At 40.2% G+C, this 25,380-nt stretch overlaps 1 protein-coding gene and 1 long non-coding RNA gene across 6 annotated transcripts in view; one reads left to right on the top strand and one right to left on the bottom strand.

Annotated features, from left to right (window-relative positions):
* The window catches only part of STARD13 (StAR related lipid transfer domain containing 13), a 570,036-nt gene that overhangs the window by 376,927 nt on the left and 167,729 nt on the right, over positions 1-25,380 (top strand). For 2 of the 5 annotated variants that reach the window (XM_017863113.1, XM_017863120.1), the window contains exon 1: positions 2,104-2,400. The exons of the other annotated variants lie outside the window; for them this stretch is intronic. In XM_017863113.1, the coding sequence (XP_017718602.1) occupies positions 2,232-2,400 (169 nt within the window). In that variant the 5' untranslated portion in view covers positions 2,104-2,231. Of the gene's footprint in view, positions 1-2,103; positions 2,401-25,380 lie in introns of those variants that run through there. 5 annotated transcript variants of the gene reach the window in all.
* Positions 6,377-14,371, bottom strand: LOC108522734 (uncharacterized). Its single transcript, XR_001883589.1, has 4 exons — positions 14,248-14,371; positions 10,323-10,578; positions 8,051-8,246; positions 6,377-6,682 (listed from the first exon to the last, which is right to left on the bottom strand). It is a non-coding gene; the product is annotated as an uncharacterized LOC108522734 (long non-coding RNA).

Here is a 25,380-nt window from a genome sequence, read left to right as displayed (position 1 = left end):
TCACAATTGATGACCAGATTAGGAGGGAAGAAAAGTAGGTGAAAACTGAACACAAGTGCCATCTGTCTTCTTCATTTTTAAAGGAATTAGAGAGGAAGAGATATGGTGTCAGTCTTGGAAGATGCTTGTGATTTGGGTACTCTCTCCCTCTTTGATTCCACAGGACTTCATGCACTCACTGGGGAAGAGGACCAGCTCTCTCAGTTTCCTGTAGAGGACAAGCCAGAGAGAGAATTAGCTATTTCTTGATTCTAATACAAGAGACCTGTCCACCTCAGTGGTAATTCTTCTAACATGGGGACTAAATGATCACAAAAAAGAATTTATTTAAAAAGTATAAGTTTCATAGCAATGGCGATACATTAGCATAAAACAAGGTACTAATGACATGCTAATGAGAAAATAATGTTACATATTTGCTTTAAATATAGTACCCTAGAAATACAAAATGACAAAAACATGGTAAGCAGGTGCATGAATTTATAGATACTACTTGAACCATGAAATAAAACTTCAGGGGCCCTGCATATGCATACAGAAGACCAAATGTTGTTTAACCATCCAAAGAGGCTGACAATTACCAACTACCTGACATGGGAGGCAACTGTCCCATGCTGGGTCCCAGAGATCTTTCTTAACTTGTTTATTTACATAGTGGGACAATTACACAAGACGAGCTGCTTCTTAGAATCAGGCTAGCAACAATTCCCTCAGGGAAAGCTGTTAAGGCTTATGGGCCTCAGAGAGCCAGCGTAAGAAGAATCGAAGCCCTAATTTAAATCCTGTTAAACTTTTAATTCGGAAATAATTATTAGACTGTAAATTCCCAGCCAGGCTATGTTTCAGTTTGAGTCAGTCAAATGTAGAAGCAACTTGGTCATATACTTTTTTTTTTTTTTTTTTTTTTTAATCAAAGAACATTATTCATTCAGCCCCAGGCTCAGAATTCGATAACATGTTTTCTGTGGACTTTTTCTCTTCACATCGAACAATGTTAAAGAAGAAAAACAGGGAAAAATCATAATGACATATATATATACTCAGATATGGCCAAACTGAATTACTAGCAGTTTGCTTAAACCATACACTCAGGTTCTGGATCTGCACACATGGGCACCTAGAGTCTCTTGCAAAGCCCTCCCCAGCCTCTGCCTGTCAGAATTCTCCCCATTTTCAAAAGCCTATCCAAATGTCTCTTTCTCTATCTGGCTTGCAATCATCGCCCCAGTCAAAAATAATATTGCTCACCTAGCATTGTGGTTTGCGTCCTGTTTGAGACATGTACATGGCCTCATGTTAGAAGCTTTTGTATAACTTCTCAATGGATCCTTAGCAGGTTGATGACAGTATCTTTGAAGTATCTTTGCAACTTCTGCAGTGATTCTTGTCTTAAATGATTCAGTGTCTTAAATGTGATAGGCACTTTCTAAGTATTTTACTTCTAGGTGATTAAAAATTGGGGAAGTAGAGAAATCAAAGAGGAACGGATGCTTAATACCTAACGCGTGTGTCCTTTGCCGCTCTGCGTCTTATCTGTAAGAGCCTCCAATTCCCATCACGTGAGGGTCAGGATCTGTGGTGTATTCGCTCCTGGTGTGAAAGCCCTTGAAGTTTATTTTTCACTGGAAAAGATTGTGAGTTGTTTCTTGACAATGAAGGGTGGTGGTTTACGCTCAGCTGTTGATCCTTGTTTGAAGTAGGTTTTTTTTTTTTTTAATTTAAGAGATTTACCAGTTCCATCTTTCACCTGGCTGCAGCTGCCCTGTAGAAAGCGAAGGAGCTTTCTCTAATTTTTGACAGCCTGAAAAGTTTCCTGAGCCCTGAACTTGTTTGTCTTCTACTGTTTTTGCCCTTCCCTCTCTCTTTTTCTTTTAACTCTTTTAGTGAGGGCTGCTTTTGGGTGCTTCGTCAGCTCTGAGGCACGTCAAATACGTGTATTTCGCTTTCAGCATTGTGTGAGGGACCCTGACGGCTGGAACTGCCTCTGCTCGGGGCTTAGGGCTGACTGCGAACGTTCCCATTTTCCTCTCTTCCTCTCATTGGTTCCCGAGGTCACGTGAGGGCCCCGGGGGTTGGAATTCTGAGTTGTGGCTTTGGCACTCCTTTTTCTTTTTAAAAATCGCTGGGTCTGTTGAGCTGTCCTGGGCTGGGTGCCTTGCTCTTTGACTGAGACTGGAGACAGACGGGAACAGCCACAGGCAGACTGAGGTGACAATAGGAAATCTGCCGAGATGTTCAGTCAGGTGCCCAGGACCCCAGCCTCAGGCTGCTACTACCTAAATTCCATGACACCTGAGGGCCAGGAGATGTACTTGCGATTTGATCAGACTACAAGACGCTCTCCTTACAGGATGAGCCGGATTCTAGCACGCCATCAGCTAGTGACTAAAATTCAACAAGGTGAGTGGCCGGCAGTGGAAGGCTGTTGCTCATTCTGATTTCTGTTGGCTCTATTTCATGCTAACCCAGTTTTTTTGGTTTTGTTTTCACTTTATAACATATGGATTTCTATGCCACACTACCCGTAACTTTGAAAAATAACTTCAGGCTGCAGTTTTCTGCAAACAGGACAGTCCTTAGCTGCCACATAGCTCAACATAAAGTGCCCAAAAGACTTCACGGTGGGACAGTGAATCATAAATTCCAAAACTTACGTGTGTCTACAGAACAGATGAGGACTGTTACTCAGTGTGTATCTTAGGAGTTTTTCTGCAGTTTCCTCACACTCTGTCACATTTAGAATGTGTAGAGGGGCTGGGGACTAATGTCCACCCTGCCCGGAGTGTTTCGAACATCCTTAGTGAAGAGGAGGAAAGCAAGAACTCTCTTCTAAAGGCCATCAGGCTAAGCACTAGAATCGCATTCTCTTCCTGTTTGTATGTTTATGTCAGCAGTTGCCACAGACGTGTTAATATTGTTTTTCTGGTAAAGAATTAAGGTGTTTGTTGATCTCAAAACAAATCCCATAACCTGCACACAAAACTCCAGCTTCCTATTGCAAAGAGAAGAGAATATTGAGTATAGACTGCTTGATATTCTTTTTATTCTCAGCCCCCCAAAATACCAGTCTGGAAGTCTGGACATTACTAAAATTTACCAGTCTCAAAAAAAAAAATTTTTTTTAAACATGCTCCTTATAGGGTGTATCAGTAGAAAGCAGAAAGATGAACATTTCTAAGAAGCCCCTAACACACATGTTTACAGTCAGTTAATGGTCACCCTCCTTCTAGACTACAAAAAGAAATTATTATATTGGTGCTAAATAAGTTAACCAGGAATTTTTAGAGCCATTATAAAAATACAGTTTCCACTTAAATAAATGAGTTTAAGATTATATTGAATATTAGAGAGGAAGTTGGGGTTTGTAATCATGAAAATCTTATTGTAATGTTTCCAAAAAGAACAATATGTATTCTAGTGGGCAGCATTTGATGAGATTGTTTCCTTGGAAATTAGGATTTGTTTGTAAAGGTTCAGGAACTAGTTATGTGTGAAGGATGCTGGTCCTTCCTACATGCTGGTCTGATTTCAGGAAGGATATTATGTCATTCCATAAACTCTGTGTGCAGGTCTTGATTGAATAGAAACAAAAGTAATTATTTCCCTGTGGCTTGATTTAAAAATACTTTGAGCTTAGAATAAAAACCAGCTCCACTTTGGTTTTAGAAATTTCTGATCATGGTGCTTTTCCAAATGCCATCATCTTTATGTACACCGAGGCTTAATGATGCTCTATCATCTACAAGATATAAATGTTCCTCAGCATGCATATCATATTAGAAATATTGCATAGAACTAGCTGAAATTGCTTTGCAAACCTCCTTAGATGTATTTACAATAATTGATTTTATTTAAATATTATTTATGTTCTTTTTGGAATGAGGGTTATTTTTCCATTCAAGATTTGAAGTTGTGAACACATGCACTGTCATTGAACGTGCCCTGTCACACAGACATACGGGCACCCTCAGTTTATGTTTCATTTTTGTCTAATAAGATAATTTGAGGATTTCGTCTTTTCTATACTGGGCAATGGAGTGTTTGAAGTCAATGAATGCCTAACACTTAAAACTGACAGTAAAGATCACAGGGAAGCAACAAAGATTTCCAACAGTCTAGTGATTCAGAAATCATTATGTGTTAACATCATACAGCTCTTTAGTAAGACAATGAGAAAGCAATGCAAAACAATTTTATTGAGTTTACTGTATTAGAAGATTGGTTTACTGTAATAGCAGAGAATGTGGATTAAACAGTTACAGTGTACCAAAATCATTATAGTTAATTTTTTTTTATTATGCCCATTTTACAGATGAGAAAACAGACGCACACAGTTCAAGTATCTTATCCAAGGTCACCCAGTAAGAACTGAATAGGGCTCGACAGTCCATGCTCTGCAATACACTAGACTGTTTTTTAGTTTCTATAATGAGTGCTAAAGTACTGAACCTATGATTGAGTTTTGGATTATATAGTATACTAGAGACTTTTTAGACTTTTCTACTCAGGATACAGCAATACACTGTATTATAGGATCAGAATTGGTCACTCATTATGAAATTTCGTGTCAGGTTATATTTCTCTAGTAGAAGCAAAGTGCTAAATGTTTTATTCTCTTTAAACAGTTACTATCCAATAACACAGGATGTCAAGTTATTTTACTAACAGCTTTGTTTTCTTTGTGTTTTTGAGACAGAGTCTTACTCTGTCACCCAGGCTGGAGTGCAGTGGTGCGATCATAGGTCACTGCGGCCTTGACCTCCTGGGCTCAAGCGATCCTTCTATCTCAGCCTCTTCAGTAGCTGAGACTTACAGGTGTGTGACACCATGCCTGGCTAATTTTTCAAATTTTTTTTGTAGAGACAGGGTCTCACTATATTGCACAGGCCGGTCTCGAACTCCTGGGCTCAAGTGATCCTCCCATCTCAGCCTCGCAAAGTGCAGGGATTACAGATGTGAGCCATTGTGCCCTGCCACTAACAGCTTTTAATCATTCCATTAATCACATGCAAGTAAATTAATGACAGCATTATTTTCTGTAGTTTACAGGTTAGTATCTTAAAGTGACAGCCACATCACTAAAATTGTTTGCGTTATTCTGCTTTAGATCTTTAAGATTTAGCATTATGTTAATTTTATTTAAGACGTCATTACTTATAATTTCTCATGGTTGTTGGGAACAGTGGAAACGAGTAAGTTGCTCCCCACTGACCTCATTATAGTGAGATAATCACTGAATGGCGTGCACATGATTCAACAGCAGATACACTCATGGAGAGGAGAAACAAGGAAGAGAAATAAAGGAATCTTTGATGATGCATAGAATCAGAATTCATTACCCAAACCCAGGATGAATCTCAACTTGCTCATCTTCGGCTACACATCAAAACATACATGCATCATTTCTCTAGCCTGTTTTTTAGTTCTGGGGTTGCAAATCCATTTCAAAAGAGAGGAGATGTTTAAAAGAGAGTGTTGTTTTGAAGAGTGAAAGTTTATCGTAAGTCATACTGCCCATAATCCATACCCCACATTCTTGCTTGAATCAATAGGGAAATTGTTGTAGAGAGAGAGAATGGAAATAATAATGGTCCTTATTTGCCTCACTAACTGGTGCTTGAGAGTGGACACAAGAGAGGATGCTGGGGGTGGTGAAAGACCGTGTTAGGCCAAGGAAAAGGGGGACTGGATTTTTTTCTAATTTTTTTTTGTTTTGGTAAAATACACAATACATTAATTTTGCCATCTTAACCATTTTTAAATGCATGGTTCAGTGGTATTAAATACGTTCATAATTCATAATGTCCAACCATCACCACCATCCATCTCCAGAACTCTTTTCGTCTTGCAGAACTGAAACTGCATACCCATTAAACAAGAATTCCTCATTCCTCCCTCCTCTCAGCCTTTGGCAACCACCATTCAACTTTCTGTCTCTATGAATTTGACTACTTTAAGTACCTCATATAAGTGAAATCACACAATGATTCACTTTGTGTGACTGGCTTATTTCACTTTGTACAATGTCTTTGAGGTTCATCTATGTTATAACACATGGCAGGATTGCCTTCCTTTTTAAGGCTGGATAATATTCCATTGTATATATATACTACATTTCACTTTCTGTTTTTTTGTTAGTAGACCTCTTAATGGGTGTGAGGTGGGAGAATTGTATTTCTATGTCATTATTTGATGGTTTTGATTTATTGGTTCTATGTCATTATTTGGTGGTTTTGATTTAGTGCAACATGACGGATGCACCATGTTTAAAGTCTACACACACACACACACACACAAACACACATATTTGGAAAACCCAAATGTAAGCAGAAACATAAATGTGATTACTTGCTTTGTGAAAGAACTTATCACACTATTACACTTTTTATTTTATTTTAAATGCTTAGGAAACAGCATAATCCAGATTGCAGTCAAGTCCGCTGAAGTAGGATAAGGAGATAGGGACCCAGGCTCTGTATAGATGCTCCTTCACTCCTTTACAGCGTTGAGTTCCAGAGCTTTACTGGACCTTTGGTTTTCGATGAGAAAGTGAAGTGGATGGACTATGATTGCTCAAGTTTATTCTGTGTCTCATGTTCTGGAATTCTCTCTGTGGTTAAGTCAGCAACTCTTTGAACAGGATTGTAGAAAGCAGGGGAACATAAACCTAACATACTAGAACCTAAAAAGGCAACAGAGCGGCTTTATTATGTGGAATGTATCAGTGGCTTACAATTGTTCTACAATTTCTTAAGAAAATGGTAAAGCAGAAATTAGGTTTTTGTTCTACTTTCGCCACTAATTTATTGCGCGATCTGAGAGAAGTCACAGCTTCTCTAGACCTCTTTCCCTTCTTCCATTAAATAAAGGGTTTGGATTAAAGAGTCTCTGAAGTCCCCATCACCTCTACAATTCTAGGATTCTGCAATCGCAGGAGTTACCTTAAGATGAAGGAAATGCTTATTTACATTTTCCTTATTACATCATTCAGCATATACCTGGACATGCTTCCTTGAAACCTGTGTAATGCTTTCATTAATATCGATGTAACAGGAATGTTAGGAAGTTCAGTCTTGTGGACTATTTAAATGTCGGTATAACTATAATTATACAGAAACTTGTAAACACCCTTCTTTCTCCAACATCCAGGCCTGTAAAGTGGAGCTATCTTGATGCCTGACCTATAGCAAGGATTGCAGGGACTGAAGAAAGTCCGTGTGTGTGCCTCTTACTTCACAATACAACCTCTTTCTTTTCTTGATAGAAAATGTGGAATGTGGAAAGTTTCACTACTGGGAAAGTAGTGAAAGTTAGACTCTCATTTGAGTTGCCATTCTATCTGAGGCTATTTTTAAGTAGATATAGCACCTGATTTGAACTCAACTAGAATGGGAGATACTGCCTTTTAAAAATTTCCCCAGGGAATGCCAGTGGGCATGAGTGATGTATTCCCCCTCGTTAACTATGTCAGAAGGCATCTTGGGAATTTGCCCAACCTAAGTGGTGAACATGGCCCATCCCCATGGCCCATACCCCCAGCAACTGGGTAATGTCAGCCTAAATTAAACAATCATTTGTTCTTTTGGAATTGCCCTTTCTCTATGTTTAGTACTTTCTTACCCGACTACTTTCAAACCTGGAGGATGAATGCACTGGCAGAAAGACAGATGGAACACAGGAAGCAGGCTGAGAATGCATCAGTCATGTATTGCTCAAGTTCTGTCTGTTTTTTTTAAGAGTGTCAACTGTCATAAATTCACATTTCATGAATCAGAGCCTCTTTCTACTCAGTGCTGGTGTTTGGAGGGCCTGTACAGAAAGGATACTGTTTAACCAAAATTACAGGAAAATCTGCTAGAGTGAATTAAATTAACTAACTTTGAATAACATTTTAAAGATTACTACATAGTAGAACTGTAAGAAGTCAAGAAATGAGTACTAGGAGAAAATTAACAAAAGGACAATATGCTTGTAAACATATAAAACTTGAGAGTTTAACTTGAACCAAGTTGTAGGTTCAATAGCTACACATCATTGCTTTATAACTCACACATTGGCCAGGGTGGCCAATCCATTGGAGTTGCCTGGAGCAGCACATGACACAGTAGCATGGGGTGTACAGAGATGGGTATTTGCCTTGTGCCTTCTTCTGTGCCAGTCTTCCAGGGGTTACTCTGTTGGCAGAATGTTGAAACTTCTCTTGCTCAGATGCAGGCAGTTGCCAAATTTGGATTCTGTAACTTTAGCTTAAGTGAATAAAGATTCATTTTTTTTAATGTCTTTCCCTCTCCCACCTTCCCCAATCATCAGTACATTAGTTCTTAGGAAATTTTGGATAATGGTCAACTCTTATAATGCAGAATTCCTCATTTCATTAGCAAATTAATCAAGGACACAGATAGAAACACAAGTTAGAAAAAACAGTCACTACTAGTGGTCTTAGCAGTATCAATTGATGACCCAAAACAAATTTAAAAAGAGAACAAATGATAAGTGAGTTTTGGCAAAACTCTTATATAAAGGGACATAAATAGATGGAGATTTAGTGGAGACATGTCATTAACAAGAATATACACTTTCTCTGTGTTTCATTAGCTATGACAACAGGGTAGTGAGGCAATCAAGAAGACTCAAGAAGATAAGAGAACCTGACCATGAATTGCACGCCAGATATTTGAATGAACGAAAGATCATATAAGAAATATTTGCTGTCTCCCTAGGAGCAACTGAAATATGATTTTGGTATGGGGAAAGATACTACATATTAATTTACATTCCACCTCATAACCTAGAGGATTTGACGTCATTTATAGAAGAATGTATAACTAAAGACTGAAAAAAGATGAATCTGATGAAAAGAGAAATGTTGGCCAATTAATGAGGTAAAACTAGGAAGATATATTACATGGAAATATAAAATGTAAGGCTTTGAATAATTACCAAAAATGGGCTGCAAATTTGGCTTGAGCTTCCCTGATCTCAGCAAAGAGGAAAACACAACCAAGGGAAGTTTTTCCCTATTCATAAGGTAAGAACTTACCAGCCAAGCTTTTCCTGGAACTTGCTCTTTGGGAGAATTTTCTCCCAAGAACTTGACCTATGAGAGGAATTTCTTATACAAATCTCATAAAGGTAACACTGCAAGCTATAGTGAATGGTGCCTTCAACCACTCCTACTGTGAATTCAGCAGTGAGTCTCGTTTCTTATAACATCCTGCAGTGAAAGTGGGGTCATCATAATAAATTGTAGTCCAGTAGAAATATTTGGGTGTGGGTGGGTGGGTAAAAACAAGAGGTCAGGTATGCAGTCTTCGGATTCTCTGTCTTAACCTGGAAATAGCATGGAGATTATCCATAGGCAGTTTCTATTAGTGCGCTTCGCAGAACACTAGGCCCATTAGACAGATATTCAAGGGAGAAAACATTTCTGTGGTTAAGTCATTTGGGAAACGCTACTTTCCCTTTCCCCTGGAAATTCAGACTTATGAAAGGCTCAGGAAAATCTTGCACAGAGTAGTTTAACTGTGTGTGTGTGGGTGGTTTTTTTTTTTTTTTTTTTTGAGACGGAGTCTCGCTCTGTCACCCAGGCTGGAGTGCAGTGGCCGGATCTCAGCTCACTGCAAGCTCCGCCTCCCGGGTTTACGCCATTCTCCTGCCTCAGCCTCCCAAGTAGCTGGGACTACAGGCGCCAGCCACCTCGCCCGGCTAGCTTTTGTATTTTTTAGTAGAGACGGGGTTTCACCGTGTTAGCCAGGATGGTCTCAAACTCCTGACCTCGTGATCCGCCCGTCTCGGCCTCCCAAAGTGCTGGGATTACAGGCTTGAGCCACCGCGCCCGGCCGACTGTGTTTAAACTGGTATATTTCATCTTGAAACCACTTTTCACAGGATACTGGGAAGTCACATATTGCAAAACCAGCTTTCCCTGGGGAACACATTTTGGAAATGCTGATCTAGGAGAGTACGTGGCCTATGCTTCCTTCAGATAATTTTCTCTGAATATACTTCTTCCATGATTTGGCAGTAGATACTTTGAAGTTGTGTTTTGGAGAGTAACATTGCAAGTATTCTATGTTTTCCAAAAAGGCCAGCCACAAATACTTTAAAAGTCAACTGAGTAAAGGCAAGATGACCATCTTTTTATGAAAATTAACAACCACAAAAAGATTCTGTTTTGGGTAGGCAGAACAGAAAGCTGAGTCAGTATATGGGCAGAGTTAATAATTATAACATCAAGAATACAACCATTCCTCATATAACTCTACGAGATAGGTACTGTTGAGCCAGAAGGAAGAAATTACTGCCTTCTGGCTTTGTCTTACCATGATATAGTTGAAGTCCTTGGTGAGGTCCAAATGGTTCTAACATTACTGTAGCTAATTCAGGATTTTCCATTACTGCTAGGAAGTGGAATCATGCCCCACAGGAAAGAAGCAAAAAACTCTTCAGAAGTCTCACGTTGTCCTTGCCGTAGGTGACATGGGATATGGACTCACTGAAGCTCAGGCACTGATGAGTGGCTCCGAGAATTGCTGAATTCATGGTCCAAAAAATATCTTTGGTTGTATAAAAGCTCTCCTAGTATGACCAAAAGAAGTGAATGAAGTAAAATTATGTAGATAATTCTAATTAGTAAAATCTGCTTGCTTTAGTTTTAGCGGCAACTTATCAATTTCCAGGAAGTCTACAAATATATTCTTAAGATGTTTTTCCTCCTGCTGGCAAAGAGATACACATTAGCATTCACATTATGAATGATGCTTCTGGAGAGAAATTGACACTATCCAAAAGCTCCAAGAGAATGCATAGGAAATTACTATACTGCCTAGCCCAAACCACCACACTGTGAATTCACACAAGACCATGGTGGTCATTCTGGACTGTACAGTCTAGGGCAGGACCGAGTACCCTGGAAATTTATATACTACTGTTTGAAAAGACATGAATTCTCTCTCTCTCTTTTTTTTTTCCAGAAGGTTAAGTTCTATAATAATCTAAATGGAGAACTTGGAAAATAACTTCAAAATTACAGAAAATGCTAATGCTGTTAGCAAAAGAAAATCAATAGAAATAGATCTAGTGTCTGGCTAGACTGTCAAATGATTTTCCTCACACAGCATAGGAATCCTGAGAATTTTAAAGATCTGACAGAGCTGACTAAAATACAAATGATTTGTGTTGCTTTGCCTCCTAACAGTTGGATAAAACACAAGGGCGAAACAATGCAGAGAGATTGAAAAGGAACTTGGCACTCACCAAGTACCTAATTTACATGTCAGGATTTCGAGCTGAAGTAGGCATTCTCTTCCTGCATTCCAACTCTCCCCTTCCTGCTTAATTCTGAAAATCATACATATGGATGGCAGGAACCTTTGATTAGTATTCAATCTCTATGAGCGAACAGTAGCATTTCATATACATTTATATTCACCAAATGACACACTGGATTCAAAAAGTATGTATAGTCATAAAATCACATTTTCCTCTGAGAGTTATACTACCCTGAAATTATGTATAATATTTAAAATTACTATAAGAAATAAGAATGATTGACAAATCCTGCAGTAATGATATTCCAACCATTCTCACTCAAATAGACTGGAGTTCTTATTTGAGAAAATTAAAGAATCTTCTCCAGATGCTTTGAGGGACACAACACGTTTCCCACTACATGCATTTCTCAAAATAGAGCATGAAATCCATCGCAAGGCCCTTACTGTCTGGACTTCTGTAAACCCATGCATTATGTTTAACAGAGAATCTTAATCATCAAACTACCTCCATTTTTACCACTGGTCTCTTTCAGATAGGAAAGTCTACTGACCTCCTTCCCTGAAAGTTTGGATCCTCATATTAGCATTTCACTCCACCTGCTGTACTTTTAGGTGGAAGGTCTAAGGCAGACAAAGCTGCTTAAATATTTTTATCACTGACTTCCTAGAAGAAGGAGGAAAAAATCTTGGCAAGAAGAAGGGAAATCAGTCTTGCAGAATATCTTGAAGAGACCTACAAGGGAATTCCACTGACTGTGTTCATTATCTCTTGGTCCCCATACTGAGTGGAATTTTTATGTGTTATCACTGGCCAGGGTGGCCAATCCATTGGAGATGCCTGGAGCAGTACATGACACAGTAGCACGGGGTGTACAGAGATGGGTATTTGCCTTGTGCCTTCTTCTGTGCCAGTCTTCCAGGAGTTACTCTGTTGGCAGAATGTAGAAACTTCTATTGTTCTTAGGAGCAAATAATTGAGACATGTTGGTTGAATTTCAAGACACCTTTTCTTCTCTTTTACAAATAGCCCTGTGATTACAAATAGCTTTGATTCTTGTGGAATCAAGAATGTCTCAGGGATGTTGTCCATCAATCCAAACGCCAAAGTTTCTATAACTCTAATTTAGAGGGCTTTGGAGTCGTGTACACTTGAATTTGAACTCTAGCTCTACATCATCCCCATAGAGTGACCTTGGACGAGTCACTTAATGCTTCTTAGCTTTTGTTCCCCTGTGGGTAAAATGGCATTAATAAGAGCAACTATCTCAGTTATTGCAAGGATTAAATGAGAGACTATAATCAAACACAGATCACAGTGTCTGGCACATACTAAGTGCTCAATTTAAGACAAAATGATTATTAAACATCCATGTACATATGACCCTTCAAACTGCTGAATCATCAGCTGAAGAGTAAATTATGTTTGAGTAAGCTACACACGCTGTATCATGTTTACTATGGCAGACATACATAATGCCACATGTTTTGTGTGTGTCCTCAAAGAGGTCTTCCAGAAAATTTGAAACAAAAAAGGTTTTTTTTCTTAAACCGTAATGAAAACCATTGCCTTTTCCAATTGTGGTTTCCTATGGATAGCAATCGCTCTCTCTCAGGTTGTCCTGAACTGGCCTGAAATGGTGGGTTTAGGCCAGTCTTCGGGTCCTACAGATAAATAGTAAAGCCCGTCGAACTTTACCTTGTAGCAGTGAAAGACAGTTCTTGGCAGGAAGTGTTCCTAGCTCTCGGAGTCACTTGGTGGTAAATGCTAAGCTGAGAGGGCAGGAGTGCTGGAGGAAAGGGGCTGTGCCTCACATTAAACTGAAGGGCTGGGAGGTTCTTGGTGGGGGTAAGGGAGTGGGAATGAAGTCTGAGGCAAGCATCATTAATTGCTAATAGATGGGACATTTGGGCTTAAAACTGTATTCCTTAGAACTCAAATATCTGTTTAACAGCCATCTTTTCAAAGCAATCTAGTATCTATTTTTGTTCCTCCAGTGATGGCAACAGGAGGCCACCAAACCCAGGTTGGGGTGATCTTAGATAAGTCACCTAAGTCTTCCAGATCTACGTTTTCTCTTCCATGTGAGGGGTGAACGGATCGATCTGTAACTGAGGTTCTGGAAAGCCAATTTGCAAAAAGGCTAGTGCTACATTCGTCACGGAAAACAACTTAAAAATTATGGCCGGGCGCGGTGGCTCAAGCCTGTAATCCCAGCACTTTGGGAGGCCGAGACGGGCGGATCACGAGGTCAGGAGATCGAGACCATCCTGGCGAACACGGTGAAACCCCGTCTCTACTAAAATACAAAAAACTAGCCGGGCGAGGTGGCGGGCGCCTGTAGTCCCAGCTACTCGGGAGGCTGAGGCAGGAGAATGTCGTGAACCCGGGAGGCGGAGCTTGCAGTGAGCTGAGAACCGGCCACTGCACTCCAGCCTGGGCGACAGAGCAAGACTCCGTCTCAAAAAAAAAAAAAATTATAAAACATGCTAATGCTTTGAATGACTGTCTTAGTTTGCTGGGGCTGCAGTAATAAAGTACCAGAGACTGGGTGACTTAATCCCAAAAATATGCTTCACAATTCTGGAGGTTGGAAGTTGAGAACAAGGTGCCGACAGGGTTGGTTCCTTTGGGGGCCTCTCTCCTGGCCTTGCTGACAGCTGCCTTCTTGCAATATTCGCCTGGTCTTCCTTCCGTGTGTGTCTGTGTCTTCATCTCCTCTTGTAAAGACACCAGTCATACTGGATTGGGACCCACCCATATGATCTAATTTTATCTTAATGACCTCTGTAAGGGCCCTATCTTCAAATATACTCACATTCTAAGGTATTGAAAGCAAGGACTTCAACACACAAATTATAGGGAAATGCAATTCATCCATTACATGAATCAAATATTTATTTCCCAATTTTATTTGTTACATCAAAAAAAAAAAAAAAAAAGGGAGACTGATGTTTATGATATGCCTCTGCTTACCAGCATTGTGCTGTGTTGCTTCCTTGTTTTTGTCTTATTCAACACTCGTAACAGCCTTCCCTTGAAGATCGATATTAGTATCTACCTGTTTTCAGCATAGGATACTGAGAAAACGTTCATCAAAAGCTGAAAGAAAATGAATGAAAGAATAAGAATATATCTTTAACAAAATCTGAACTCCTCTCTCAAATTCTTGTGATTTTTCTAAACTGAGGTTAACTTTGAGATCTTTGTTAATTTTGTAAACCTTTCCAGCTTTACATCTCTTTGTGGAGAGAAATAGAGAGAAAGTGCTGTACAATGCATGTAAATTTTCTAATGCCCACTTGACAAGTTCAAAACTAAGCTCTCGTACTATTAATTCAAACAAATTAGTCAAGAAACTTTAATTGCCCATTTCCTCCAAGGATTTCATTCCTTTTGATTGAGGAATATGCTTCATATCTGTTGAATTCTTCAACTATGAAAGACTGCCTACAAATCTGATCACTATCAATTTGTTTAAATTTATTCTTAGAGTTTAATGGACTAAAATCTTAACAGTTAAACATTGTGGATTCTTTTGCTTTATTTATTTTATGGAATATGTATACTCTTAAGTCCTCCTCTATTTAGAAATTCTTCCAGAAAGAATAGAAACATCCTTTAGTACACTTTTATACATCATAGGTTACATGTTAATCTTGAGCCTTGCAAAAACCTTGTTTTGTAGGATGAAATATTGGTTGTCTGCATATGGTGTCTTGGAAACCCTGAAAAGCGATTTGTCATATTAATTCCTTCACCAGTGTATTGCATAATACTTTGTGGAGCAATTCCACATGCATTGTCATTTTGAAGATGTGTCCAATGAAATGATAGTCTTGTATTAGGAATCTCTGTCCTCTGAAATCTCTCAGAGAACTGAAAAATGCATAGGCAAATTTTCCTACTTTGACATGTTTCTGATTTCATTTTCCTGAATCATTCCTTTGGAACCGAGTTTTGTTGTATGGAAAAACACATTTATCCAAGAGGGCACTATCAATAAGTGGAGCCTGACTTGATACAATAAGGAAACTTGGCGGCATGCAGCTGCAATTGTAAAACATTAACTGGTAAAAGAGCGATTGTTTCAGAGTCCAATTTTTCCTCCTCCCCAACCCCCATTTAGAGTAAAATTACTTCCTCACCTCCCAATTGATAATTGCATTTCTGCCAAAGCCATTAGATTTCTGTTGGTTTCCCATGGTTTTCTTCTGTCACTTTTGCCTCCTTCTCTATCTTTGGTTACCTTAGCAGAGCTGGCCCTGGACACTGTAGCTTCCATTCTGTGAGGTTTATTGCTTTGTTCGATAATGCCAGGAATGACGTTGAGTTGAGACAAGTTCTTTTCAGATCATTAACTGTCAGTCACCTTTCCTTCAGGCTGCTTGAGTCTGTGCAGCTGTACCCAGAGGCCCAGGCAAGCCATGCCTCTGGCTATGGGAGAATATTTCCACTGAATTACCCGTGAAAAGACTCAGGGTTTGTCATGGACAGGCAGGTTGTCAGCAGAGTTTATTAACCTTTAAGATGTACTTAGATGAAATATTTGGGTCTCGATTGGTCATTTGACTTTTATATTTCTCACCACAATATTGGGCCCTTGAAATATTTACATTTTAAAAAGTAGTAACAATATACTTATGCAGGTTGAGTATCCCTAATCAGAAAATTCAAAGTCTGAAACACTTCAGAATCTGAAACTTCTTGAACACTGACATGACACTCAAAGGAAATGCCCATTGGATTATTTTGGATTTCGGATTTGGTGATTAAGGATGCTTAACCAGTATAATGCAAATATTCCAAAATTTTTAGAAATCTCAAATCTGAAACACTTCTGGTGCCAAGCATGTCAGATAAGGTCTACTAAACCTGTAGCTACTTTAGTTGAGGACCTACTATGATGTACCAATAACTATTTTCAGCACTACCTATATTATTATTTTATTTAATTTTCATAAAGACCTGAGAGTTAAGTTTACTCATCTGGAAAATAAACATAGTAAGAACTAACAGATGAGTAAACAAATTCTCCAGGAGTTCAATAAACTTTCCCAAAGTCACACAGTGCGTGGGAGGTGGAGCAGGGCTTTGTACTCAAGTCTGGACAATCTGGGAGCCCACGTTATTCTTAGCTGTGCAACCCTGTCTTCTTCATAATTATAGGTAGCAGTGTTTACTTGGAACCAAGAAGTGTTTTCTGTTTTTTTTTTTTTCATCATTATAGACCTGTTTGGTTCTCCCTTCCTCACCAACCCCTCATGTTGTTGGAGGACCTCAGTGTGCCACCAGCAGCAAAGTCGCGTGCTCATCCTATACTAACTACCCTCCCACTCCCCTCTTGAGGGCTGGCTGCTCTTTATCAAGAAATCTGCTTCCAAAGTAAATGTCCAAGGCATCAGGATTCCCAAGGGCAGGATCCAGCATGGTGCCTAACTTACCTGAGGTTCCTAAGTTCCTACCTAAGGAATAGGCATCACAGAAAGTATGGGGTCTTCTTCCCACAACCTCCTTTCTCTACTTCCAACCCTTCAAACTGCTGCCCTTCTTCCTAGAAAGTGCTGGGGTGGGATGCCCATTCTCCCCTAAGTTTTCCCAGGGCTCCCGGGGCCCACAGAGCTCAGAGGCTCTTGTGACTTCACAGTGGACTTTTCTGATACTAGGGAGTACAAGGAGTGAGGTGGGAATTGGGTGAGACCTGTGTTGTTCTCTAGACAGCGGATCTGGAACTCAGCCGTCCTCTAGTGCAAGAAAAGTGTGTATTAAAGGAGGGTCCACATTTTCAGAGAGAAGTCTTGGGTGGAGATTTTTTTCTTCCGGATTTTACAATTCTGTCCTCAGTCACAGCTGAAGCCTGTAGACCAGAATAGTTGCAGTTGTACTCTGCACTTGTTGCTAGCTCACAGTAGCCAGTCAGAAAAAAGTATCAATGCTCTGCCAGCTTCTGGTGTTTGTGAAATTTTGCCAGAAGCAAAACAGGATCAAAAATAATAAACAGACCTCCTCCCTGGCTTCTTGACTGCTATTTACATAAAGAGATTGATGAACTGACTGTGCTTGTGGGAGTGTGCAGGGAAGGGAATTTTTAAGGAGAAAAGGTTAATTTTGGGGTCCTTGGTTGTGTGTGATTTGAGGTTTTCTTCACTAATTGGGTTTCCAGAGACAACCTTTACGATAGATAGTGTTGCTCCTCCATTATAAGCAGCCTAAACTATGGATAAGACAACCTGACATATGAATTACATGCAGCTGTAAAACTTCCACAGGGAAAGAAAATGAACCTTGAAAACAAAGGAGTAATATGAGCCTTAAGTGGAACACTTATGTTCCCAGTAGAGGGAGAGACCTAATTTGTATGGCAAGCTCGGGAAATCTGGGTACAGGAGGCCTGGGTTCTCGAGCACGATTGTCCTAACGTAATCGTCGATATTTTATTAACCTCTCATGTCTCAGTTTTTGAATCTATGAAATGGGAATAATATTAGCTCCTGCTATTCTGTAATATAATTGAGGAAAAAGTAATCAATGTGAAATCAATTCAAATGGAAAGCATTGTGCACAGTTCTGGAGGGCCTGAGGGATACTGGCATCTGTTAGGGGTCACTAAGCTTGCCTGCATACAGGTGCCATATAAAGCCAGACCCAGCTCTTTGCTGTCCTCTGTTGCATCAAAATATAACCATATTTGCTTCTCTTCCTTGAATAATAATTCATATCACTCCTCAAGGATATGGGAATAATGTGCCACTCTGTGGTTTTTTGTTTTGTTTTGTTTGAGACTGAGTCTCGCTCTTTTGCCCAGGCTAGAGTGCAATGGCGTGATCTCAGGTCACTGCAACCTCTGCCTCCCAGGTTCAAGCAATTCTCCTGCCTCAGCCTCCCAAGTAGCTGGGATTACAGGCACCTGCCACCGTACCCAGCTAATTTTTGTATTTTTAGTAGAGACGGGTTTTCACCAGGTTGGGCAGGCTGGTCTCAAACTCCTGACCTCAGATGATCCACCCACCTCGGCCTCCCAAAGTGCTGGGATTACAGACGTGAGCCACTGTGTCCAGCCTTGTTTTGTTTTTATTCGGTTCACAAACGGGCAACATCTTCTTGACTAATTCTCAGCTTCACTTTAAATCTTCTTTTTATATATTTGATGCACTGTGAGTGAATGTATATAATTAATTAGGGTCATTTCAAACTCTAGTTTTCCCTCTCATTTTTCTTTCTTCTCGTTTTCACCTTCATTCTGAGGTGTCAAGAATTATATTTTGTATTTTTACTCAGCTAATAAATTTTGTTTCACCTTTAATAATTTCCCATCAGCAAGAGGAGAATAAAACCTTTGAAAGTGAAAGATACTGTGTCATAGACTGAGGGACTCTGACAAGTCCAAGTGTCATAAGTCACAGCTTTCAAAGTTATGAATTTCCAAATGTCAAGTGGGCTTTCTGCCTAAGGCCATGATTTTGTGTGGCCGGCTATTCCTAGGCAGAAGAGCCTGGTGTGGGTGTCTAGCTGGAGGCTTCCAAGTACTTATTGTGGTCTCAGTGGGCTGTCTGACTCTGAAGAGACTTAAGGACCCTGATGTTACACAGCCCACATTGTCTGATGAGGGATGCCGGGTGCCATCCTACCTAGCACAGCATGAGCTGGAAAGTCTTAGAAAAGTAGGGTGAGAGTTGCCGGAAACACACACTTTATAAACATATTCCTTAATGTGTTTGAGTTTTGTTTGATAGTTTTGATATCAGCATTATTTTGTTTGCTTTATATATTTGAGTACGCTGATTATAGTAGATTTTAGGGGAAAGGGTAGTTACTAAGCTGATACTTATGTGACAGTCTTCAAAAATTGGTAAAAACCCTACCCATTTGGTCATGATTTGGAAAGTCGGGGTATCCTGACTTTTTTTTATCTCCTGAGTGGAGTTTGAGGGGAATGTGAATGAGGAGAGAAGGCACTTATGTGGCAGAGGAGTACACAGCTCATAGAATGGCTTGTCAAAATTTTGGCTCCAACAAAACTTAGGCTCTCCATTGACTTCTTTCTTACGCAAGAGGGTGAGACTAACTTCTCATGCCTCCAAACTTCCCGCAGCCTTTGGTTTAGCAGAACACATTTCTCGTTTATAGCTGGCTCTGCTCAGTGAACAACTACTTAAATAAATTACCATGTTTTGTGATTGATGCTAATAGTTTGACGTGGAGTTATTAAGACTTCAGATCCTTGATTTATTAGAGAAAGAATCTTTCAGACGTTTCTTTTGTTGGGCTCTGAGAAGCTGTACATTTTCTGAAACTTGTAGTCATAGAGGCCATGTTCATTGCTCCAAAGCATGGCTTTGACGTTAGCTGGACCTAGGTTCAAATCTTAGTTCCACACTGATGTGCTGTGTGACCTTGAGTAAGTTCCATGAACTCTATAAGCCTATTTCCTCATCTAACATGGGAATAATAATAATAATAACAACATCTTCTGCCTACAGTTGACTTAAGAATAAGTGTTCTCACGCCTGCAAAGTGCTGATCACAGAGCCCGGCTCTTACTCAGGGCTCAATGTGTGTTACTCTAAAGGGAAAACAAAAAAAGGACATTAACAGTCAGCCACACAGCCAGTTCTGCTATGGATGAACTACTTATGGGGAAGATGAAAATACCCAAGCTTAGATAAATACATAAAGTGGAAGCTAAAGAACAGCCACAATCCTACTGGATCTGAAATGAGTGTTTAAAGTATCCTCGGAGGAAGAAAAGGTAGCTCAGAGGAAGACAAGGGTAGCTCAGAAACTGTGCGATTTTAGCAGGGAGTTTTCTGATCCAGTGTATTTACCTATGAAAGCAGATACCTATCGAACTCTTGGTAGGATACATAATATGTTTTGTCCTTAAACAAATGAGACCAACCCCCAGAAGTCCAGTGTATGAACTTCGTCTCTAGCATGAAGTTGACAGAATTGTCTACTCTTAATATTTCAAGTCCGACTTCCCAAAACGAAGCATAGAATCTTTCAGACATTTGCCTTAGCAGTACAGCTAACAGGGAACTAATAATATGCGGTCCCAACTCCTCTCACAAGATGTGGTAAGAAGCCCAGAAGAAGCCTGGGACAGCACCCTTCACCCCACCCTCTAGTTTGCAGCCTGCTCCACAGCTGAGAAGGAAAGAGACGGCCCAGCAGCAGAGACAATATATCTTCCATGGCCAGAATCTCCTCGGCTTCTTGTCAAAGACAGCCTTTTAAGTCTTTGATCTAACTACGTTTTGCCAAACTCAAAACATTGGATCTTGAATTTGTTGTAACCCCACTGGCTTACAGAAATTGAAGTGCATTTATTGTGTTTCTATTTCTGTACAGGGGAACCTGGTCATTCATTCACTCAATCGCTCACTCACAAGATTGTTCGTAAAATAGCTATTCTGTGTCAGGTGCTCTCAGGTCCTTGGGATATAACAACGCATTCAAATACAATCACAGCAGAGTTTGATGGGTGAACCTTAAACAGGCTCCGAGGAATGTCATGGGTGTGGGGATGGATGGATGTCTGTGTAGGAAGAGTGGAGGCACAGTGGAAGGGTTTCAGTTCTCACGATAGCTGTTGGGTTGTTGGTGGTGGTGGTTTAGGGTTTATTGTTCCATTACTTCAGCTTCTATCCCTTTGTCAGAGAGTGTCCATGCCTGTCATTACTGGTGGGGTGAGCGAGGATTTCTTGTTAGCTGTCTGGGTAATCATGAGGTTATGACTTCATCAGTTTTTGCCCTTTTATGTGTCTTCCTTTGAATTTGAGTAGGTGGGTTCCAGTCTGGGAACATGGAAGCCTCTCCCTTCTGTGAAAGTGTACTGTCCTTGAAAAACCAGGACCCACCCTCTACAGAGACTTTAGCTGTCTGCTGACACTGCTGCACTCGAGTTTGTGTTCCACCTGGAAGGATTACGATAAGAGAGTGGTCAATTTCTCATGAATTCAACTTTAGTAATGTAGCAGTAACTTATCACAAGTATTTAAGAGAGACTACATTTCAGAAACAGGGACCGCTTTTTCTGCATCAGCTCTTCTATTGGAGAACCTAGCCTAGTCAATATCTCAACAAATATTTGTTCAAAGCCAATTGTGTGCAAGATCTTTTCTGGGATTGCGTGTGATGCAAAAATTATATAAAACATGATCACTGCCTTCAAGGAGATTATAAGTAAGTGTGATAAGACATATAAACTGTCATAAATGTTGACAAATCAAGGGAACATACGGCTTAAGTGACTAACAGGCTATCAAAACAGGCACTCAGAAGTATGTGTAGGCAACAGAGTGGTAAGGTAAAGAGGGAAGACCACTGGGCCTGAGCCGTGGGAAGAAGCTGTGTTTCCACCGGGCAAAAATCAGAGAGTTGTCCTAAGCAGGGCAACAGAATGAGTTGAAAAGTGTGAGTTGAGCAATTAAGAATGTAGTCCAAATTCAGTGACATGTCGCGGTTATAGGAAATAGATGATAAGGTTGGAAAAAAAAGTTGGAGGCCAGACTGCAGTGAGTTTGAAATTTATTTGATAGGTAATAGGAAGCTCCTGAAGGCTTTTAAGTAGACCAGTAATAGGATACAAAGAGCAGCCTAGAAAGATGAATAGATAAACATGGGTTTGAAGTGGCCAGACTGAATGTAGAGAGGTAGTCATCGTGGTTGAGCATGTATTTTGTGCAGGCCCTGCCTAAACATGATCAATAATTATGTCATATAATCCTCAGAAGAGGAAGTACCATTGATGGTGCCATTTTAAAGATTAAGAAATGGAAACCCAGAGAGGTTAAAGTCACTTGTTGCAGTTAAACCCAAATAACTAGCAGAGCCAGGCAGTGAACCCAAGGCTGTCTGTTGCTGTCTGTGTTCTTTCACAGCTCCAGGCTTCTCCTTAGAGTGGTTGTTGCTTCTGCTGCTGCTGCAGTTGCAGTGACTACTCAGAAAAATACCATGAGGGATCAGGATCTTAACTATGGTGATAAAGAAATTATAAATACAAGAGATAGCTCCATAACTTTTCAGGATGGAAAATGTTTATATGCCTTATAAAATTTTTATGTTTATAATTCCTAACATATCTCTTCATGTTCTCTCCCCACTCCCCATGATAAGAACCCATTAATTTGAATTTATTACTGTACCTTCTGCTTGAGATTTTTATTCTACTTCAAGACACCTCTTCAGTGATTTGTGTCATCAGTAACTCTTACTCAGTAAAGTCTGGGTCACCTTACAACAGAAATTTCACTGGGACTACATACATTTTCTTCCTGCCTTTGGCATGACTAAAAATATATTGAAAAGGAATAAATATAATCAACTACTAACATTGAATGAATTTAATATGATGGTAAGGGGATTTGAATTTTAAACTGCTAACATTATAGTTAGCTTGAACTATTTCATATTTTATAATTCTTACAGTAAAATTTGCCCAAATACAACATAATTTAGTGCCTGATTTTAGAAATGTAAATAAACCAAAACACTAGTTAAATTGGTACATGTTGTCTGAAGTAGCTGTGAACCCCAAGATTAATTTGTAAAGAAACTCAATAAACAAATGTCCCTATAGGACACCTGTTCATATTGTTTATACCAGATTCCTAAGTGGTCAGTCAGCATCTTATCAAGAAGGAGATTTTCAAATGTGAACTCTTCCAGAAGTAAAGATGTTTAAATATTTAACGAAGTAGGAAATTGCACATATTTGCCTCAGGCAGCTACCCCACTGATACTGAATAAAAAATACTTATATATTAGAGTATTTTATAAGAGCTATTAATATAGAGTTTAACTTCTGTACCTGAATTGTAGTTCAGATTCTGAATCTAGCTGCAGGTTAAATCCAAATTAAATGAGATGAGTAAGGAAGCTTCAGGAAACAGTTTGTGTGCTTCAAGGAGGAAGAAGCCAGCTTGGAGAGCTGACTCCCTCTGAAAATGCACAAATGATCCTGAATGATCTCTAAGCTCATTAGCGCCCCCGCACACATTCTACTATTCTCTCAGCACACTCTAGTCTCTTAACTCCTGTTTGGAAAGCAATGTTTCACCATTTCCCTCAAATTCAGGCCACTTTTATTTTTCTTCATCAAGACAGGTTGTCTCTAGGAGTCAAGATGGGCAGAGGTTATGTTGAGTCAGCAGAGACTCTCTACTTGGCAGGTCATGGTCACAGCCATTCCTGTGACTTCTCCCAATATGCAAGAACTAGAGGTCACTGCCCAGCCTCTGAGTCAATGCCAGGTTGTTCTCTAGAACAGGCTGCTCCTGACCCAGTAACCAGCTCTGGAAGTTTCCAGCTTCTCAAAGGAGCCTTCTTCTTTGAAGGCTCCCACTTAGTGAGTGTTCTTGTCCCATATTTATATGTAAATGCAATTCTCTCTTTCCTGCTGATCAAGCCTTTCTGTTCATGGTGGCATGGAAGAGGGCAAAACCTCTGCAACCCTTCTATGTGTCAAGAAAGACCTCTAGACTCTGCTGATGAAATACGTGACCCTAATCGCCTCTCCATGCCAATGGCAGACTCATTCCCTGGTTGTTTCTGACATTACTACCAGCTAAGCTAAACCAACAGGACCCAAATTCCCCAGGGAGCACATTGTTTGGGCAATTAGTGGTTGAACTCCATGGAAGCATGTTCCATGACTGTTGCTATGTAACAAACTGCCCCAAACTTAGTGGTATTCAACAACCATGTTATTATGCTCATGGATTCTGTGGGTCAGGAGTTTGGAAAAGACACAGTGGAGATGGCTTGTCTCTGTTCTTTGATGACTGTGACATGGGCTGGCAAGACCTGCAGGCTATGCCTGGCTCAGTGACTGGGTTCCGGAACATCCGAAGCCTCCAGCACTTACATGACTGGCAGTGGATGCTGCCTCTCGGTCAGGACCTCAGTGAGACTGGCAGCTGGTGCATCTACATTTGTTCATGTGGTTGCCCAGGCTTCCTTCTTCCCCACATGGTGACTGCATCCCAAGAGCGAGCCAGGCAAATGATCTAGCCTTGGAAGTTGCCTCTTGTCACTTTTTCTGTATTCTATTAGTCAACATAGACATAAAGGTCTGCTCAGGTTCAAGAAGAGCAGACCCATTATTCGAAGGGAGGACTGTCAAAGAGTTTGCAGATATAAAAATATATATGTTTGACACATTCAGTGATGCTGGGTTCCTGTCATTGTTTCTGGCATGTGACTGGCACCTAACTGATCCATTTGACTGAATGCTCCAACTAGAATCATCACGCGTTGTTCTTTTGTCCCCAACATGAAGAGAGTGCCCGGGTGACATTCCATGTATGCCAGCCACATTGCACTAATTCTTTGGTTGTGACTGGGTGAATAGTTGCAGGCATCATTCTGTGCAGTTTCAAATACGTTAGCTCATTTAAGCCTCCACAACCCCGTGCAACAGGAAAGAACATACTCCTACTCCCTTCCCAAGATTAAAACAAAATCCAGAATCTGTAAGTAAGGTCAGTTGGTACTCCATTTTACCCCAAACCTGGTTTTCCACCAAAAGTTCTCTCATTTCACTTATAGCTGTTTACTTTGCTGCTCCTGAATCCTTGGGGGTAGAATTAAAGTTTCTGGGTGATGTTTTATTAAATATTTAAAGGAGAGGGGAGCTCCTTTATAGCAGAGGCTTGCAAGCAGGTGCAATTTTGCCCTCCAGGGAACATTTGGTAATATCTGGAGATACTTTCGATGATCACAACTAGGGGGTGGGTGCTGCTGGCATCCAGTGGGCAGAGGCCAGTGATGCTGCATAACTTCCTGTAATGTACAGGATGCCCCCCCACACCAAAGAATTATGTGGCCCAAAATAGTGCCACTGTTGAGAAATGCTACTTTACAGGGGGTTTTATAGTCCTTCTAATAAAATGAGGAAACTGGGGTTCGGAGAAGCTGAGTGACTTGCTTAAGATTCTACAGCTAGTAAGTGATGAGCCAGAATGTAGATTCTCATCTTGAGATCCTCGGTCTCATGTCTTTATTTCCTGTGGTACTTGAGCTGGCCTTGCCACCTGCCTGTAGAGCGAGGACTTAGAGTGGGGAGTGGGTTTTCTTGCTTTCCTGGAATTCTGGGCGTCCACCGCA

The sequence above is a fragment of the Rhinopithecus bieti genome, unplaced genomic scaffold, assembly GCF_001698545.2.
Source record: "Rhinopithecus bieti isolate Rb0 unplaced genomic scaffold, ASM169854v2 scaffold_65226, whole genome shotgun sequence".
Taxonomy (NCBI): domain Eukaryota; kingdom Metazoa; phylum Chordata; class Mammalia; order Primates; family Cercopithecidae; genus Rhinopithecus; species Rhinopithecus bieti.
The sequence above is the reverse complement of the archived record's forward strand: the minus strand, read 5'-3'. Positions and strand labels throughout refer to the sequence as shown.